The 18,323-nt window shown below is 43.7% G+C and overlaps 1 protein-coding gene across 2 annotated transcripts; it reads right to left on the bottom strand.

Moving 5' to 3' along the window:
• Positions 1–598: 598 nt before the first annotated feature.
• On the bottom strand, positions 599–18,078 carry fam20b (FAM20B glycosaminoglycan xylosylkinase). Of its 2 annotated transcripts, XM_014216821.2 has the most exons (10): positions 17,830–18,078; positions 15,465–15,893; positions 15,124–15,371; positions 14,822–14,908; positions 14,590–14,699; positions 14,193–14,364; positions 13,922–14,113; positions 13,739–13,769; positions 2,498–2,557; positions 599–2,344 (listed from the first exon to the last, which is right to left on the bottom strand). In XM_014216821.2, the coding sequence occupies exons 2-9, from the start codon at positions 15,591–15,593 to the stop codon at positions 2,534–2,536; spliced, it is 993 nt and encodes a 330-aa protein (XP_014072296.1). In that variant the 5' UTR covers positions 15,594–15,893; positions 17,830–18,078; the 3' UTR covers positions 599–2,344; positions 2,498–2,533. The 2 variants fall into 2 exon arrangements, with proteins under 2 accessions (XP_014072296.1, XP_014072295.1); XM_014216820.2 differs by lacking the exon at positions 13,739–13,769.
• Between the last annotated feature and the right edge of the window lie 245 nt (positions 18,079–18,323).

Raw genomic sequence — 18,323 nt, 5'->3', positions numbered from 1 at the left:
AGAAACTATAGGTCATGAGGCTACCACCACCAGTCATCCCACACACACAGCCTTTCATACTGTTGTTTTCTATCCTCTAGCCATACATCTATGATTATAAATGTGTCTCTCGCTTTTAATCTGTTACCACCAGGCTATGCCACAGATGACCTCAGGCTGTTTGTGCAAGATAGTAAAGAGAGGAAAAGTGGTGGCATCGGTTGTCCTGTCTGGTATGTCTGTATCTAGAGGTTTCTACTGTTGTGATCTGGCTCCCTCTAAAGGGAGGAACAGTAAAAATCAAAGTTGTTGCAAATAGAAAGAGTAACAGTTGATAGTTTGAGCATCTTTAGACTCTCTATATAGGAGAATCTATACAAAAGCATGTACAGATAGATGTAAACTCTTAATTTGACCATTAAAATTGAGCTACATGAAAAGTGCAGGTTCAGTAAATCATGAATCTCATCTGCATTTCCTACAATGCAGGAAAATTCTCAGGAACAAGTGTGATAAAATGAATATCCTACATCTGTATAAACCACCTTTTCAAGAAAAGCCAATTGAATAGGAGCCATTACTTGTTTTTGTTTTATACAGAACACTGAAATACAGAATATTAAAAAAATTCATTTTTAATGTTGAAAACATTAAATACCTATACAGCCCCAAACTTCCCATCTTCCCCCTCCCTGTCCCAAATTCTCTCTTTAAAACATCAGTAGCATACTCAACTACAGTATGGCACCACCTACACCAGGTATAGACAACTAGATGCAGCTGCTGGTCGATTCTTATTGGAGCAGATGGTCGGGGGGGGCAGAACATAATAATGAACACTGCAAATTGACCACAACTAAGCTCAAAGAGACTGTATTTGAAAATGTCATACCTTGATTAGATTGACATGATAACATCTTTTCATTTGTCAGAATATTTGGGAATATTTCCTAAATTACACAATTTCTTTGCAGGATTCCTGGTGATTTTACTGTTGTTTTTGACCAAAAACTGATTGCAGGATGTTTTTTGGGTGACCGACTCCTGCCCTACACTCATGCACACACATTCAGGCACGACACTAAATTAGGTTCATTTAATATTACAATTCTCATAATTATACTCTCTCAGTAATGCTATTCAACAGTTAGTTATGTACACACTGGTAATGTCTCAAAGGATACTCTATTCCCAAAATAGTGCACTAGTCTTGACCAAAGCCCTAGAGTATGTAGCCAACCTTTAAAACCTCATAGGCCAGTTTCTTAGACCCAGATCAAGTCTAACCCTGGACTAAAAAAAAGCATGCTTAATGAACAATCTCTATTGAAAGTGCTTTTAATTCAGAAATAGGAATACGGTCTGAGAAACTGGGGCCAAAACTAGTGCAATATATGTTGAATAGAGCAGCATTTGAGACACATCCATAGTCAGTTCGCAGATTCTGAAATTGCACACAATTCCCTCCCTATACAGTGCAGTACTTTTGGCAAGAGCCTTATGCACTATATAGGAAATATGGTGTCATTTTGGACACAGTCACATCTGTTTGTCAGTCACAATCAGACTGACCACAAAATTCCCCTTGGTCATTTAACCAGTCTCCCTCTCCACTGTCTGTCCAGTGGATTTCGCTGGGAGTGTTGTGTCCACATGGAGTGGGGTGTTATGGCTGTGTGAGCGACGCCTGCTATCCTGAGTGTCGCTGGGTTGAGTCCTATGGCTTTGGTTCCCTCGTTATTACTGGACGAGAGAGGGAGGGTTTGGCACGAGGTGTGTGTGTGTGCGGAAGGCAGAGGAGAGACATTGGGGATACAGTTCCTCAGATATAGATCCCATTAGGTTCAAGTGTTCTAGTGTGGAGGGAAACAGTTTGTAGAGGACACCACTTCCTGCTGCTGGAGTCATTTCCTGTCCCATTCTGGGAAGCCCTGAGAGGAGGGGGAGTGTGGAAGGGGGTTTATCATCCAGCTCCTCCTACCATGACTCAACCCTCTCTCTCGCTCTCTGGGTGAGACAGCTTCTCCTTTCCCTCGTCTCTCCTCCATCCATCTATCCCGCTCTCTTGTCCTCCACAAGGGATGGGACTGGTCTCTACCCCTTTCCCCCCATCCCTCTTTCTCCTGTCCTCCTTTAGGAGTGTGGCAGGTTCATGCGGTCCTCTATCAGTGTGTTGTCAGGGCCCTGTGACTCCACACACTGCCGGATGGTTGCTATGACACCAGACAGCCGTCTGTCCAGGGCGGCCAGGTGGGGCTCGGCCAGGACGGGGTTGATGGGGTCAAAGGTCAGGGCCTGCCTCATGGCTGAACTCAGAGCCCCTGCCCTCAGCAGGTTCAACCTGTTCCACGTAGACATGCGCACCCTGACAGATGGAGGGAGAGAGAGGTGTAAGAATGTAAAGATATGAAGAAAAAAACCAGCTCATAAACACACCGCAGAAAGGAGAAATGGGTCGTGATTACTGACAAATGTTGGTATTTTCAGTGTGTGTGTGTGTGTGTGTGTGTAAACTCACATGCAACATTGATACAGAGAGGCCAAAATGCTTCTTTCATCCAGAGCTGCATTCCCAAAACTACAAACAAGAAGAAAACACAGTAAGATTGGTTAGACACTACGGATGTGCATCTCTCTCTTTCAAGACGATTCGATAAGTATCTAGATACATGGGCTCCGGTACAGGAACGATACATTTTGGTTTGAAATGAGTCGGTAAGATTTGGTTTGATTAGAGGAACAAATCAATGTGATTCAGTTCAATGCATTTGTTGCATAAACACATTCATTTTCCATTCTAAATTAAAATCTGCTGCTGATGAACCTTATGAGCTGGGCCTCTCTGAGCAGGACTTCTGTGTGTACGTAAATTATGTATATGTCTATGTTATATGTAGGCACCTGAGCTGAGCCATAAGGGAAACTGGGCATCTACTACACCACTTTCAGTTAGGGGGGGGACAAAGTTATCTTTTCGTCCACCCACCACCCATTTTTTTTATTTTTTATCTGAAATCACCGTCAACCACTAATTCATTTGTCATTTTTGCAGATGAAATGTGTTAGAGCTAGTAATGTATAAATACTTATTAACATAGCCATTGAACATATTACTTATTAACATAGCCATTGAATATACAGTGCTACTTTGGATTTCATCCCAGTCTCATAAATCTAATGGTAGACTATTTGGAAATGTTGACACAGTGAGCTTCACTTCTTCTCCCGCGTTGACCATGCAGTGCGGGTAGCAAAAGTGATTGCTGTATTCGATATTAAATTATCAACTTAACCAGTGCTTAATTAGTAAAATCGGGAGGAGCAGGAACAAAAAGTGGGCGAGAGAGGGGGTGACCTGGGGAGCTCTGAGGTACCAGAACGCATTAAAAAAAGCATTGCATGCATATCATCACATTTGCGTAGTGGCATAGAGTAGAAGCGCTTACAGAAGTTGCACACACGGGGGAAAATGTTAGTAGCCTACGGACCATGAAATATGTGGCCTTTTATAAACCCATTTCATGCAATTCTCTGTCATTTTACATGACTCGAGACTTTGATAGAATCTTTAATACCACACAAATGATCGAAATGACACTGACAAACTGAGATCGATAAAAATGACCTTGTCTTGAATCCATCAATATCCTTGGCCTAGGTGTGTGTAGACATATAGCAGGCTACAATATGAGGAGGAAATTATTGTCCTTAAAATGCTTTCCAGTTTCACTGATTCCACAAATGATGCGCAGCTCACTCGCCGGTGATGCCAAAAGCCTATCTGTTTTACTTTGTAAAACAATATTTGGAAGTTGATGAGATATTTTGGTAGCCTACAACAGATAGATTACAGTCTTCTCTTTTCAGCAGGAGCAATTTGCTTTCCAACCTGTGATTTCCACAATAGTATTTGAAATATTGGGAAAGGCCTGTTGTCTGCATGCTGTTCACTGACAGATTTGCAGCACGATCCCAACTGTAGGCTAGGTTGGTAGGCTATGCCTTGTTATTGGGCATTTTCATGGTGTAGTAGGCTATTCTGAATAATTGAATTTCTTTATGAACAGATGTAACCAATGTGAAATGGCTAGCTAGTCAGCGGGGTGTGTGCTAATAGCGTTTCCAATCGGTGACGTCACTCGCTCTGAGACCTTGAAGTAGTTGTACCCCTTGCTATGCAAGGGCCGTGGCTTTTGTGGAGCGATGGGTGACGATGCTTCAAGGGTGACTATTGTCGATGTGTGCAGAGGGTCCCTGGTTCGAGCCCAGGTAGGGGCGAGGAGAGGGACGGAAGCTATACTGTTACACAGACAGCAGTAATTCTATAACTTTGGCAAATGTATTTTGTTGGGTTCTGAGAACATGAAATATATTTATTCATGTCACTGAGGGAGAGAGGGTAATCTATAACGTTTACATATCAGGTATCCTATTGAAATATTGAGTGCCAGGAAGCGATCACGAGGAGAGAAAGCTTTGGATTAGGCATCAAAGGGGTTGAAGTCAGGTCAGCTTAAGGGAGAAGGAACGGTTTATTACCCTATCACTCGTCTTCCTGTTGAACCATAAAAGATGTAAGGGCTGGAGAAGGAGTGCATCTAAATTGGAGTATAAATAGATACACTTGTGTTGGTGAAAACATGTTTTGTCTAATGCAACTGTATTGATCCTCTGGGAAGAATAAACTTGGTTAAGCTTTCATAGTGTGAGTTTTTTTACCCAAGAGAATTAGAACCTAACAATTTCAATTGATCAGGGCTGCTGCAGCTCCTCCAGAACCCGCACGGCCATGATTCTACAAGGAAATAAATGATAAAGTGCAACACTGGAGAGATGAGTTGCAGGCTCATGTTGACCAGAGCAGAGAGAGAAAAGTTATAGAAAGGGAAACTTTGAGAGATAGTGTATGTGAACTTCGGACTTCAACCCCTAGGTTGGAGTCATTAAAACTCGTTTTTCAACCACTCCACAAATTTCTTGTTAACAAACTATAGTTTTGGCAAGTCGATTAGGACATCTACTTTCAGCATGACACAAGTCATTTTTCCAACAATTGTTTACAGACAGATTATTCCACTGTATCACAATTCCAGAAGTTTACATACACTAAGCTGACTGTGCCTTTAAACAGCTTTGGAAAATTCCAGAAAATAATGTCATGGCTTTAGAAGCTTCTGATAGGCTAATTGACATAATTTGAGTCAATTGGAGGAGTACCTGTGGATGTATTTCAAGGCCTACCTTCAATCTCAGTGCCTTTTTGCTTGACATCATGGGGAAATCAGAGAAGACCTCAGAAAAAAAAATTGTAGACCTCCACAAGTCTGGTTCATCCTTGGGAGCAATTTCCAAACGCCTGAAGGTACCACGTTCATCTGTACAAACAATAGTACGCAAGTATATACACCATGGGACCACGCAGCCATCATACCGCTCAGGAAGGAGACACGTTCTGTCTCCTAGAGATGAATGTACTTCGGTGCAAAAAGTGCAAATCAATCCCAGAACAACAGCAAAGAACCTTGTGAAGATGCTGGAGGAAAAAGGTACAAAAGTATCTATATGCACAGTAAAACGAGTCCTATGTCGACAATAACCCCCACGGGGGACCAGTACGGGGGGGAGAAATGTATGCATTCACTACTGTAAGTCGCTCTGGATAAGAGCGTCTGCTAAATGACTAAAATGTAAATAACCTGAAAGGCCGCTCAGCAAGGAAGAAGCCACTGCTCCAAAACCGCCATAAAAAAGCCAGACTCTGGGTTGCAACTGCACATGGGGACAACGATCGTACTTTTTGGAGAAATGTCCTCTGGTCTGATGAAATAAAAATATAACTGTTTGGCCATAATGACCATCGTTATGTTTGGAGAAAAAAAGGGGGATGCTTGCTACCGGAAGAACACCATCCCAACTGTGAAGCACGGGGGTGGCAGCATCATGTTGTGGGGATGCTTTGTTGCAGGAGGGACATGTCCATTTCCCAAAATAGATGGCCTCTTAAAGGAAATTGTGTGGATATATTGAAGCAACATCTCAAGACATCAGTCAGCAAGTTAAAGCTTGGTCGCAAATGGGTCTTCCAAATGGACAATGACCCCAAGCATACTTCCAAAGTTGTGGCAAAATGGCTTAAGGACAACAAAGTCAAGGTATTGGAGTGGCCATTACAAAGCCTTGACCTCAAACCTATAGAAAATTTGTGGGCAGAACTGAAAAAGCATGTGCGAGCAAGGAGGCCTACAAACCTGCCTCAGTTACACCAGCTCTGTCAGGAGGAATGGGCCAAAATTCACCCAACTTATTGTGGGAAGCTTGTGGAAGGCTACCCGAAAAGTTTGACCGACAAACAATTTAAAGGAAATGCTACCAAATACTTAGTGTATGCAAACTTCTGACCCACTGGGAATGTGATGAAAGAAATACAAGCTGTAATAAATCAATCAATCATTCTCTCTACTATTATTCTGACATTTCACATTCTTACAATAAAGTGGTGATCCTAACTGACCTAAGACAGGGAATTATTACAAGGATTAAATGTCATGAATTGTGAAAACTGAGTTTAAAATGGCTGATTTCTCTTGATTTTCCCATGATGTCAAGCAAAGAGGCACTGAGTTTGAAGGTAGGTCTTGAAATACATCCACCTCCAATTGACTCAAATTATGTCAATAAGCCTATCAGAAGCTTCTAAAGCCACGACATTATTTTCTGGAATTTTCCAAGCTGTTTAAAAAGGCACACAGTGAATTATAAGTGAAATAATCTGTAAACAATTGTTGGAAAAATGACTTGTCATGCAAAGTAGATGTCCTAACCGACTTGCCAAAACTATAGTTTGTTAACAAGAAATTTGTGGAGTGGTTGAAAATCGAGTTTTAATGACTCCAACCTAAGTGTTTGTAAACTTCTGACTTCAACTAAGTATTCAGAACCTTCACTCAGCTTTTTTGTTGAAGCACCGTTGGCAGTGATTATAGCCTCAAGTCTTCTTGGGTATGACGCTACAAGCTTGGTACACCTGTATTTGGGAAGTTTCTCCCATTTGTCTCCGCAGATCCTTGCAAGCTCTGTCAGGTTGGATGGGGAGCATTGTTGCACAGCTATATTCAGGTCTCTCCGGAGATGTTTGATCGGATTCAAGTGCAAGCTCTGGCTGGGCCACTCAAGGACATTCAGAGACTTGTCCCAATGCCACTCCTTCATTGTCTTGGCTGTGTGCTTTGGGTCGCTGTCCTGTTGGAAGGTGAATCTTCGCCCCAGTCTGATGTCCTGAGCAGGTTTTCACAAAGGATCTCTGTACTTTGCTCCTTTTCATCTTTCCCTCGATCCTGACTAGTCTCCCAGTCCCTGCCACTGAAAAACATCCCCACAGCATGATACTGCCACCACCATGCTTCACCATAGGGATGGTGTCAGGTTTCCTCCAGACGTGACGCTTAGCATTCAGGCCAAAGAGTTCAATCTTGGTTTCATCAGACCAGAGAATCTTGTTTCTCATGGTCAGAGTCTTTTAGGTGCCTTTTGGCAAACTCCAAGTGGGTTGTCATGTGCCTTTTACTGAAGAGTGGCTTCCATCTGGCCACAACCACAAAGACCTGATTGGTGGAGTGCTGCAGAGATGGTTGTCCTTCTGGAAGGTTCTCCCATCTCCACAGAGGAACTCTGGAGCTCTGTCAGAGTGACCATTGGGTTCTTGCTCACCTCACTGACCAAGGCCCTTCTACCACGCTTGCTCAGTTTGCCTGGGAGGCCAGCACTAGGAAGAGTCTTGATTGTTCCAAAATTCTTCCATTTAAGAAAGATGGAGGCAACGGTGTTCTTGTGGACTTTCAATACTGAAGACATGTTTTGGTACCCTTCCCCAGATCTGTGCCTCAATACAATCCTGTCTCGGACCTCTAGGGCCAATTCCTTTGATCTCATGGCTTGGTCTTTGCGCTGACATGCAATGTCAACTGTGGGACCTTATGTACACAGGTGTGTGCCTTTCCAAATCATGTCCAATCAATTGAATATACCACAGGTGGACTCCAATCAAGTTGCAGAAACATCAAGGATGATCAACGGAAACAGGATGCACCCGAGCTCAATTTTGAGTCTCATAGCAAAGGGTCAGAATACTTGTGTAAAAAGTTTTTTTTAAATTATAAATCCACAAACATTTCTAAAATGTGTTTTTGCTTTGTCATAATGAGGCATTGTGTGTAGATGGAGATTAGTTCTTATCCATTTTAGAATAAGGCTTTAACGTAACAAAATGTGGAAAAAGTCAAAGGGTCAAAAAACTTCCCGAATGCACTGTAATCAGGCAGGTCCTTGTTTAATAGCCTAAAACCTTCTTACGATAGCCTACTTCAAAACTAAATGGCACAGTCACAAAAGTAGATGGGCTATTAGTTCAATTATTTTTAATTCATACGTGAGGGATTTCCGACTGCTCAACTCACTCAAATACTCTACTCCAGCGGTAGCTTAGGCTACTTTTATTCCGGTAAAACATTTAACTGGGCATTTTATAAAACATAACCAAGCAAATAACATTGGTTGTCACTCAACTAATAAAGTCTAATATCACACAAGCCATTTTACAAACATTTGAAAGCTGAAGGTGATGCGCAGATGTGTCAGATCAGGAACAGGCCTACCTCCAACCTGATCTCGAGCATTTCATATTATTCTCTAAGTAAATCTGAGACACTGAATTTAGTATGATGTGTTACGTTTCGTATGGTATGTATTAATGTCCATCACCCATTTCCTATGATATGAACTACAAATTGATTACATATTAGCAAAATGTACAATGTTACGAATTTGCTAAACTAATGTTATCATATGAATTCTAGCTGGTGGCTAATGTTAGCTGGGTTAGGGTTAAATTTAGGAATTATGTTAAAGGGTTAACTAACATGCTAAGTATACTGAAAAAAATAAAACATGCAACAATTTCAAAGACTTTACTGAGTTAGAGTTCATATAAGGAAATCAGGCAATTTAAATAAATTCATTAGGCCCTTCCTTTTCCTAGTTGAAAAGTTGCTAATTAGTTAAAATGCAAAAGTTGTCCGAGATTCGAACACACAACCTTTGGGTTAATAGACGTTCGCGTTATACGCCAACCCACGTTATCAGTGAATCGTTACATCCCTATTAAACACCTGCATAAACATTGTCATAACACACTTAGTCTAGGACACACACAGCTCAGCAGATTAATCAACAGGATCAGAGGGAAAAGAGTAGGGGTATAATGGTACACAGTCATACTGAACCGTTTGGTCCTCTCACTGTCAACTGCGTTTATTTTCAGCAAACTTAACATGTGTAAATATTTGTATGAACATAAGATTCAACTACAGACAAACTGAACAAGTTCCACAGACATGTGACTAACAGAAATGGAATAATGTGTCCCTGAAAGGGGGGGGGGGGGTCAAAATCAAAAGTCACAGTCAGTATCTGGTATGGCCACCAGCTGCATTAAGTACTGCAGTACATCTCCTCATGAACTGCACCAGATTTGCCAGTTCTTGCTGTGAGATGTTACCTCACTCTTCCACCAAGGCACCTGAAGGTCCCGGACATTTCTGGGGGGGAAGGGGGTGGAAATTGCCCTAGCCCTCACCCTCCGATCCAACAGGTCCCAGACGTGCTCAATGGGATTGAGAGCCGGGCTCTTCGCTGGCCATGGCAGAACACTGACATTTCTGTCTTGCAGGAAATCACGCACAGAACGAGCAGTATGGTTGGTGGCATGACAATGTCAGGATGAACCTGCGGGAAGGGTACCACATGAGGGAGGATGTCGTCTTCCCTGTAACGCACAGCGTTGAGATTGCCTGCAATGACAACAAGCTCAGTCCGATGATGCTGTGACACACCGCCCCAGACCATGACAGACCCTCCAAATCTCTCCCGCTCCAGAGTACAGGCCTCGGTGTAACGCTCATTCCTTTGACGATAAACGCGAATCCGACCTTCACCCCTGGTGAGACAAAACCGCAACTCGTCAGTGAATAGCACTTTTTGCTAGTCCTGTCTAGTCCAGCGACGGTGGGTTTGTGCCCATAGGGGACGTTGTTGCCGGTGATGTCTGGTGAGGACCTGCCTTACAACAGGCCTACAAGCCCTCAGTCTAGCCTCTCTCAGCCTATTGCAGACAGTCTGAGCACTGATGGAGGGATTGTGCGTTCCTGGTGTAACTCGGGCAGTTGTTGTTGCCATCCTGTACCTGTCCCACAGGTGTGATGTTCGGATGTACCGATCCTGTGCAGGTGTTGTTACACGTGGTCTGCCACTGTGAGGACGATCAGCTGTCCGTCCTGTCTCCCTGTAGCGCTGTCTTAGGCGTCTCACAGTACGGACATTGCAATTTATTGCCCTGGCCACATCTGCAGTCCTCATGCCCCCTTGCAGCATGTCTAAGGCACATTCACGCAGATGAACAGGGACCCTGGGCATCTTTCTTTGGTGTTTTTCAGAGTCAGTAGAAAGGCCTCTTTAGTGTTGGAAGTTGTCATAACTGTGACCTTAATTGCCTACCATCTGTAAGCTGTTAGTGTCTTAGCGACCGTTCCACAGGTGCATGTTCATTAATTGTTTATGGTTCATTGAACAAGCATGGTAAACAGTGTTTAAACCCTTTACAATGAAGATCTGTGAAATTATTTGGATTTTTACGAATTCTTTGAAAGACAGGGTCCTGAAAAAGGGAAGCTTCTTTTTCGCTGAGTTTATTTACAAAACAAAAACACTAGGCCTACAGGCCATGTGAACGCTGCGTTGTAGGCCTACAGGCCATGTGAACGCTGCGTTGTAGGCCTACAGGCCATGTGAACGCTGCGTTGTAGGCCTACAGGCCATGTGAACGCTGCGTTGTAGGCCTACAGGCCATGTGAACGCTGCGTTGTAGGCCTACAGGCCATGTGAACGCTGCGTTGGCAGGCCTACAGGCCATGTGAACGCTGCGTTGTAGGCCTACAGGCCATGTGAACGCTGCGTTGTAGGCCTACAGGCCATGTGAACGCTGCGTTGTAGGCCTACAGGCCATGTGAACGCTGCGTTGTAGGCCTACAGGCCATGTGAACGCTGCGTTGTAGGCCTACAGGCCATGTGAACGCTGCGTTGTAGGCCTACAGGCCATGTGAACGCTGCGTTGTAGGTCTATGCCTCAAGTAAATCTGACTATTCCGTTAAAACAACTTGAGCCCATGCGCACATTGTAATCAAAATGTAATTCTTAATTGCCGCATTTCAAACAGTTTGAAACTTTCGTGAGGCGCAGCCGGGAACTAGTTCTGTACGGTGGCGAGTGGTGGAGTCGATAAACCAGAATTAGAGGATCTTCCATCATTTAAATCTCCAGTATAGGAACATGTTTGGCTTCCCAGTAGATTACAATGGCGATGGACAGTTAAAAATAAAACGTTAACAGTATGTCACCACGCCACAAGTGTGCAATGCTGTCATCAAGGCAAAGGGTGGCTACTTTGAAGAATCTCAAAATATATTTTGATTTGTTTAACACTTTTTTCATTACTACATGATTCCATATGTGTTATTTCATAGTTTTTATGTCTTCCCTATTATTATACAATGTAAACTACAGTAAACAAAGAAAAACCCTGGAATGAGTAGGTGTGTCCAAACTTTTGACTGACTGTATATGGATGATTTAGCCAGGCACAAAGCCAGGCACATTTAACAGTTAGGCTATTGATTATAGACTTAAGTTTGTTTGCTCTATCCTCAATTTTTTGGGGACAATTAGGCTAAGCCCAATTCCCATGGGACTAGTATTACTAGAGAACATCGGTTATGTAATTATTACCCCAGAATGTCTGTTATTCCAGAGGATGATTTGGATGGGATTCATTTTTTCCAAACTCCCCCCCCCCTGTAATTCTTTGTTTTTTCCCTTTAAATTTACAGAAGTCTGGAAGTTATTTTCTTGGCGTGAAGATATTTCAAGTCCAGGCGATAACAGGGCTACACTGATAACTCGAGCTTGGTTCCCAAAAACCATACCAAACCTCTGGTATAGTGTCGCCATAATATTTGAATTGAGCAAGTGTTATGAGAATCATTAGCATATTTTAGGGATCCGCAGTAGACGTCCTAAATGCCCCCCAGTCTTCAGATGTGAGCTAAACAGTGCCCTTGCACTTGAGATGCGTTTTAAGGCTATGGATATAAAAGTTAACTTAGCATTTCCAAACAGTTAGGTCAGTTGTATGCTGCTTTGCGATCTATTAACAGCAAGGGTTACATTAAATAGGCTCAATATTTTTTACTGATGCATTTGGCAATATTCTATTCATACGCACAAAACAAATGAACAAAAGCATTCACTTTGAAAGTTGATACAGGCCCTTCATATATAGGCTATGCGCAGCACTTCGTTCAATTTATCAAAACAGTTGTTTTCATGCTCAAACCGTAAGCAACACCTGTCAAACTCAGATATTTCTCTCAGAACACAGGGATGTTGATTCACACGGGACTAGTACTATCAGAGGACCTTGGAGTGCTCCAAAAAACAGTAGGTTATTCTTCTGGAATTATTACTCTCCAGCCATGTACAAATGACTTACAGATTCAGACGGGACTAAAATTACAGATGTGGTGTTTTGTGCACATAATTACATTACCCAACCTCCCCCAGTAAAACTAACCCTGTCTGAATAGGGCTTAAAGCAAGGGCTGTTTCCTCGTCTCTGCTGCCTCCGCTGTGTTGTTCTCAATCCCAATATGCTGGTTAATTTTGCTATTATGCAGATAGCAACATAGGGAAAGGCACAAATTCTACAGCTCACTAAAGATTGTTTTGGAACCAAGGACAGCGACCATACCCAAAGCGGCAGAAAGTGCATTTGTTGTAAAATAATACCAGATTTATTAGTGTTGGACCATTATTTTTACATAATATAACCATATAAAATGTCAGTATCAGTCTTAGAGTGATGGACTGTGCCATCCCTGTAGCCTCCACAATGGATTAGTCCACTGTGACAGGCGTCTTGGGAACCATAAAAAACAATCGACCAGTCAACAAAGGGGTCAGCCCTACGCTCTTTATAAGCAAACCAAAGCAGGAAGTTTTCAACCAATGCACCTTCTGTTTCACTTAACAGTGACAGCCCATCACGTTACCCCACAGTAGGAGATGTACCATGCTAAAGACATGCCCCCTTTATGAGACTCACAAGTGCGCATCTGTCACTGAAGGAGGCAGTGTCATGGTGCGTTCGTAACCAAGTGAGAATTTTCCATGACTGGGAAAAATCCACTTGAACGGCTCTCAAACTGGTAATTACTAGTGGGAAACTTGTCCATCATCCTGAGCACCAACTTCTCCCATATGGTTACCTCTGTCACCTACCTAGGAAATGGCCTCTATAACAGCATTTTCAGCAGTTAAATTTAACAAAACATTATTTATAAAAAGCAAACTATTAAATGTGGTTTTTGAACTCTGTTTCCAAGCATGATCGCTGCACTTTTAGTTTATGGTTGACACAGCTTGTTGAACATTAGCCAATCAACGTTTCTCAACGAGTTCCAATCACATGAATGCATACAACTGGTATTAGGACTTCACAACTGGTTAATTCCCACCACCAACATGCAGCATCAGAATGGACACTTGAGAGGTCAATCAAAGCAATTCGATCACAAGAGACAATGCAGGGAACATTGTGAATGTTGAACATTATTCATTTTCGCTGTACCGAACCATAACCACAATACGTACCAAACCGTGGGTTTGGTGAACCGTTACATCCCTAGAAAAGAGGAGTGATGTGTGGGATGTAGAGATGGAGAGAGAGAGAGGTGAAGGAGAGGTCATCTTAGTCATGTCTAGAGTACCTAAATGTGTTTATACCGTTCATGTGCTAACATTAGCTACAACAAGTAGAGTGTGTATGTGTTCCACCTCTTTGCGTTATCCAGCAGAATGAGCATGCTGGCTCCTCCATCGTCTTGGAAACTCTCATAATGATGTCGGTCTGCGTTGCCAATGAGGTAATCAAAGATGGCCGTGTCGATGACATCCAGCAGTCTGGGACCAGCGTCGTACGGAGGCATCTTCTTTACCGCATCACAGTAGCTCTCATCATACTCCCACCTACACACACACACACACAAAATGAATACTCAAGCACACACAGTTAACATATACACAGACAAATAGTTAATACACACACCTGGCCAGTTTGCCCTCCCTGTAAGTGCGTCCCCAGGGGTGTCTATGTTTCTGGAGTGGCCAGACATCTGGCAGCCAGAGAGTTAACGATCCCTCCATGTTCTCTCCCTCCGCACATGCCGGCTCACTCTCTCTACAGTAGTAACACTTCCCATAGAAACAACTATTATTACCTATAGAGAGAGAGAGAGAGAGAGAGAGAGAGAGAGAGAGAGAGAGAGAGAGAGATTAACCATTTCTATTTAGAGAGAATCCAGCCCACTGCTGCTTGAACCCAGACAAAACATTATCTTATCAACATTTAAGGAGTGGCATACCTATACGCAAACATTATGGGTGGGACCGAACAGAGCCCTGTAGTGTGTGTGTGTGTGTGTGTGAGTGTGCTAGCATCTCACCCTGCATTAGAAAGGTACTGAGTAGCTGGTCCGTGGCGACAGGTTTGATCTCAGTCCTCAGGTTGACAAACCTCCCTACCACTAGGGGTGCTCTCCTGAAGCCCAGGATCCTACAGCACAGACACAGGACAGACACTCAGATACAACTAGCAACACCAGTATCCAGATTCCCAATCCCGAATGTAAAATGTATATATTTATGCATAAGACCGATACGTGTGTGTGCGTGTACCTGTCCAGGTGAAAAGCTGCCACCTCTGCATTGTGTCTGTCATAACCTGCATATGGCTCTCCTTCTACCATATGGTCTCTACTATACCTAGAAAGAAAGGGAGGAAGTGAGATGGAGGGAGTGATGGAGAGAGTTCTCCTCTTACATAAACCACAGAGTAAAAGCACTGTGCCTAATCTTACATAAAACCAGACAACAAACAGACAGATGTCAGAGTGAAACAGAGACACTCAGTTTCTGAGGACTGTTCAGCAGCACAGAACCAAAGAATGGAGTGTATATGTGTGTTTTCTCACTCTCACCTCTTGGGTTTAAAGACCACTTTTTGCCCCCCGTCCAGTACTAGTAGAGCTTTGAGCTGGGTTCCCTTGTAGCCCACATCTGCTCGCTCCACCCTGGCAGTGCCCAGCGCGGTGAGGACGGCTGCCAGCTCGGGGGTCTCCTCAGGGTACACCTCCCTTGGGCCCACCCACTGGCCTGCCACCTCCCATGGAGACTGGAGAGTGTGTGTTAAACGGGCACCGCGGGAGAGGGACAGGCCTGCCTCCATCTGACAACACACATGGATAGAAACGTTAATTCATAGCCTACACAAGGGCACCAGCTACAATAAATACACACTGACACAAAAACACAACCCTACCTTGCGGAAGGCTCTGAGGTCTCGTCGGCTGGCTGCGGACCCCTCTCCTCCGTCCAGCAGAAGAAGTTTGGCAAGCCCCAACAGGAGTAGCACAGCAACCAGTACAACCACACGCTGCTTCAACTTCATCTCCTCTGCAACCTCAGCCACAACCCCTGACCTGTGAGTCCGCCTCTTCCCCACCTCACCCCTAGAGCATGGCACCTGCCCCCCCTCTAGTCGCTTCCCCCTCCCAGCTCCTACACACACCCTTCTGTAGGGCAGGAGGTGTGGATCTCTGTCTCACCACAAGACCCACAGCTAGACCCACAGCTAGACCCACAGCTAGACCCACAGCTAGACCCACAGCTAGACCCACAGCTAGACCCACAGCTAGACCCACAGCTAGACCCACAGCTAGACCAGGCCCCTACTGCATCAGCAACCAGCCTGTTGGAGGTCAGAGAGGACATTAGTGATGAAAAACAGTTATATATATAAAAACTTACACTTGTTGACAGACATACAAAGAGAAAAAGCAGGAGCCAAGATGCTGGACAGGCCGGCACATGATTGACAGGAGCATGATGACAAAGTAATGTATAATTAATGGGCTCAATTCGTAACAGATTACAACTCTAATCTGTGTCATCGGAGCTGAGAGAGACACCCATACCGAGCCAACCCTGACTGATTCCTGAATCCACACCAGGGGTTTTAAACAATCACTTTACTGACAACATAACACCCTGTCTAACCCACTGGCTGTTCTCCCACCAGTTACAGGATCAGTTACAGGATCCATCTAGCCTATCACTCCCTGTCTTTCAAAACAACATTTGATGTTTTGATATTGGATAACACCTTGCTTGTCCTCAGACTGTCGCCACCAGTCTGTTTTGGGCTGTCAGACCGTGACCCTCGCCTGTCTGGCTCCACAGCTCCAGGCAAACAGGAATATTAGCCTGTCCTCTCCCCCAACAGAGGAGAGTTGAGCTGGGATAACAGAATCAGGACAGGACATGAAGGCTCCAAATCAGGGCTCCTCTCATACAGACCCACGTCAGTTGAGATGGATGTATCGATCGGTTGGTAATGAGGGTTTTCAGGACAAAGATATTGATCAGATTGTCCACAGATGGGGGTTGTTGTGCTATTTAGGGCAGATAAGCAAACTGCCTGCAACATGGCAAATGAGCCTGCATAACAATGGAGATACCATATTCAGTAAGATGATGATGTAACTGTATCCAACTATCTAAGCTCTCCATAACTCAACAACGACAGATAGCCCTGCCTAATGTGAGCAACTTGTCCTTGCCAGAGCTATGTATTTATTCTAAATGTATGGCTCTGGTCCTTGCCATATGTCCAAGTGCCACTGTCAATGTCACAGAATCATCATAGCTAACAACAACAACTTTCCAGTCAGCTGGAGGATACAATTGCCACCATCATCAAAAACAGCAATTATATTTCCACTCAAATTAAAGGGCTGTCATTTGAAAGGTTAATTAGGGAGCCCAAAATAGACATGAAACGGACTTAAGAATTAATTAAAAAATACACACTATACCAGAAAATGTATGTACTAAGTAGTTAACTGAGGACAACCCGTGAATTAGCCGGCTAAGTTAAACATTAGCCAAATAAGCAACCCGTGTCTACCAGTGCCGGTGGCCACGCAGGCAGGAATGACTCGAGTTGCATTCCACACAATCAGTAATTCATGGGACCAACTACATACACGTCCCACTACTGTGGAAACTCTACGCTAACAGTAGTTGGCTAGAAATCGCAACGGCCCACACGGTTAGTTTGCCATCTAGCAAACGCTTTGTTGATTTTAGAATACATCTGCATCGACAGCTGCTAACGGTACCTTATAGTCCGTTTTGCTTTCGTCCAGCAATGCAGTACTAGCTAGCTAGCCGGGTGGTTAGCTAGCCGGCCAGCCGGGGGTTACCTAGCTGGGTGGTTCACCAACCGACTAGCCGGGTGGTTACCTAGCTGGGTGGTTCACCAACCGATTAGCCGGGTGGTTAGTTAGCCGGCCAGCCGGGTGGTTACCTAGCTGGGTGGTTCACCAACCGACTAGCTGGGTGGTTAGCTAGCCAACTAGCTAGGTGGTTAACTAGCCAAAGAAACGGTTCGTTTTCTAAGTTCGTTAGCTAGCTACTACTTAGAAGTACAACCTGGCTAGTTAGTAGCTAACGTACTGATAGCTGACGAACTGCATCGATATTTTCCATATCTAAACCTGCGTTGAAAGCTGACAAGCGTGTGCTAACTAGCGAGCAAGCTAACATCAGACATGATTGCAAAGAAATGGCTGTTGTGAGGTAACGTTAGCTATCGTATGAGCAAGTCTGATCAAATGGCTTACCTTTGCGATTACGGCTACTAGGTGTCAAACAACATCAATGGAACGGTCAGTGTGTTTTCGATGTTTTGTGTGAAATTGTGTATTATTCATCGACAGGCTGTCAAAGAAATCCACTTTTCATCAGCAACACTTAAACAGTTTTTCCGGGTCACGGAATTTTTCCAAATAAAAGTCCCCCACTTAATAGTAGAAAAGTGTCAATAACTTGTATTTATTCATGATATATGACACATATGTCTAAACATAAATCAAAGATTCATATTTGCTCATATTTAAATACATTTGCATAAAATGTGGGTTTTAAAATATGTCCCAGTCAGACAAATGTCCTCATTGCGAATCACTGTATACAGTAGAGGCTGCTGAGGGGAAGACAGCTCATAATAATGTCTGGAATGGAGCCAATTGAACGGCATAAAACCATGTGTTTGATCTATGTAATACCATTCCACGTACTCCACTCCAGCCATTACCACGAGCCCGCCTTCCCCAAT

This window comes from Salmo salar, chromosome ssa10, assembly GCF_905237065.1.
Source record: "Salmo salar chromosome ssa10, Ssal_v3.1, whole genome shotgun sequence".
Classification (NCBI taxonomy): Eukaryota; Metazoa; Chordata; class Actinopteri; order Salmoniformes; family Salmonidae; genus Salmo; species Salmo salar.
The sequence above is the reverse complement of the archived record's forward strand: the minus strand, read 5'-3'. Positions and strand labels throughout refer to the sequence as shown.

Excerpts from the sequence above, each read along its gene's own strand:
- fam20b (XM_014216820.2), bottom strand. The coding sequence starts at position 15,593 with ATGAAGTTGAAGCAGCGTGTGGTTGTACTGGTTGCTGTGCTACTCCTG. Across the intron at positions 14,365-14,589 it reads CAGTACCTTTCTAATGCAGG|GTAATAATAGTTGTTTCTAT; the intron begins GTGAGATGCTAG and ends CTCTCTCTATAG. Across the intron at positions 2,558-13,921 it reads CTGCTGGATAACGCAAAGAG|TTTTGGGAATGCAGCTCTGG; the intron begins GTGGAACACATA and ends TCTTGTTTGTAG.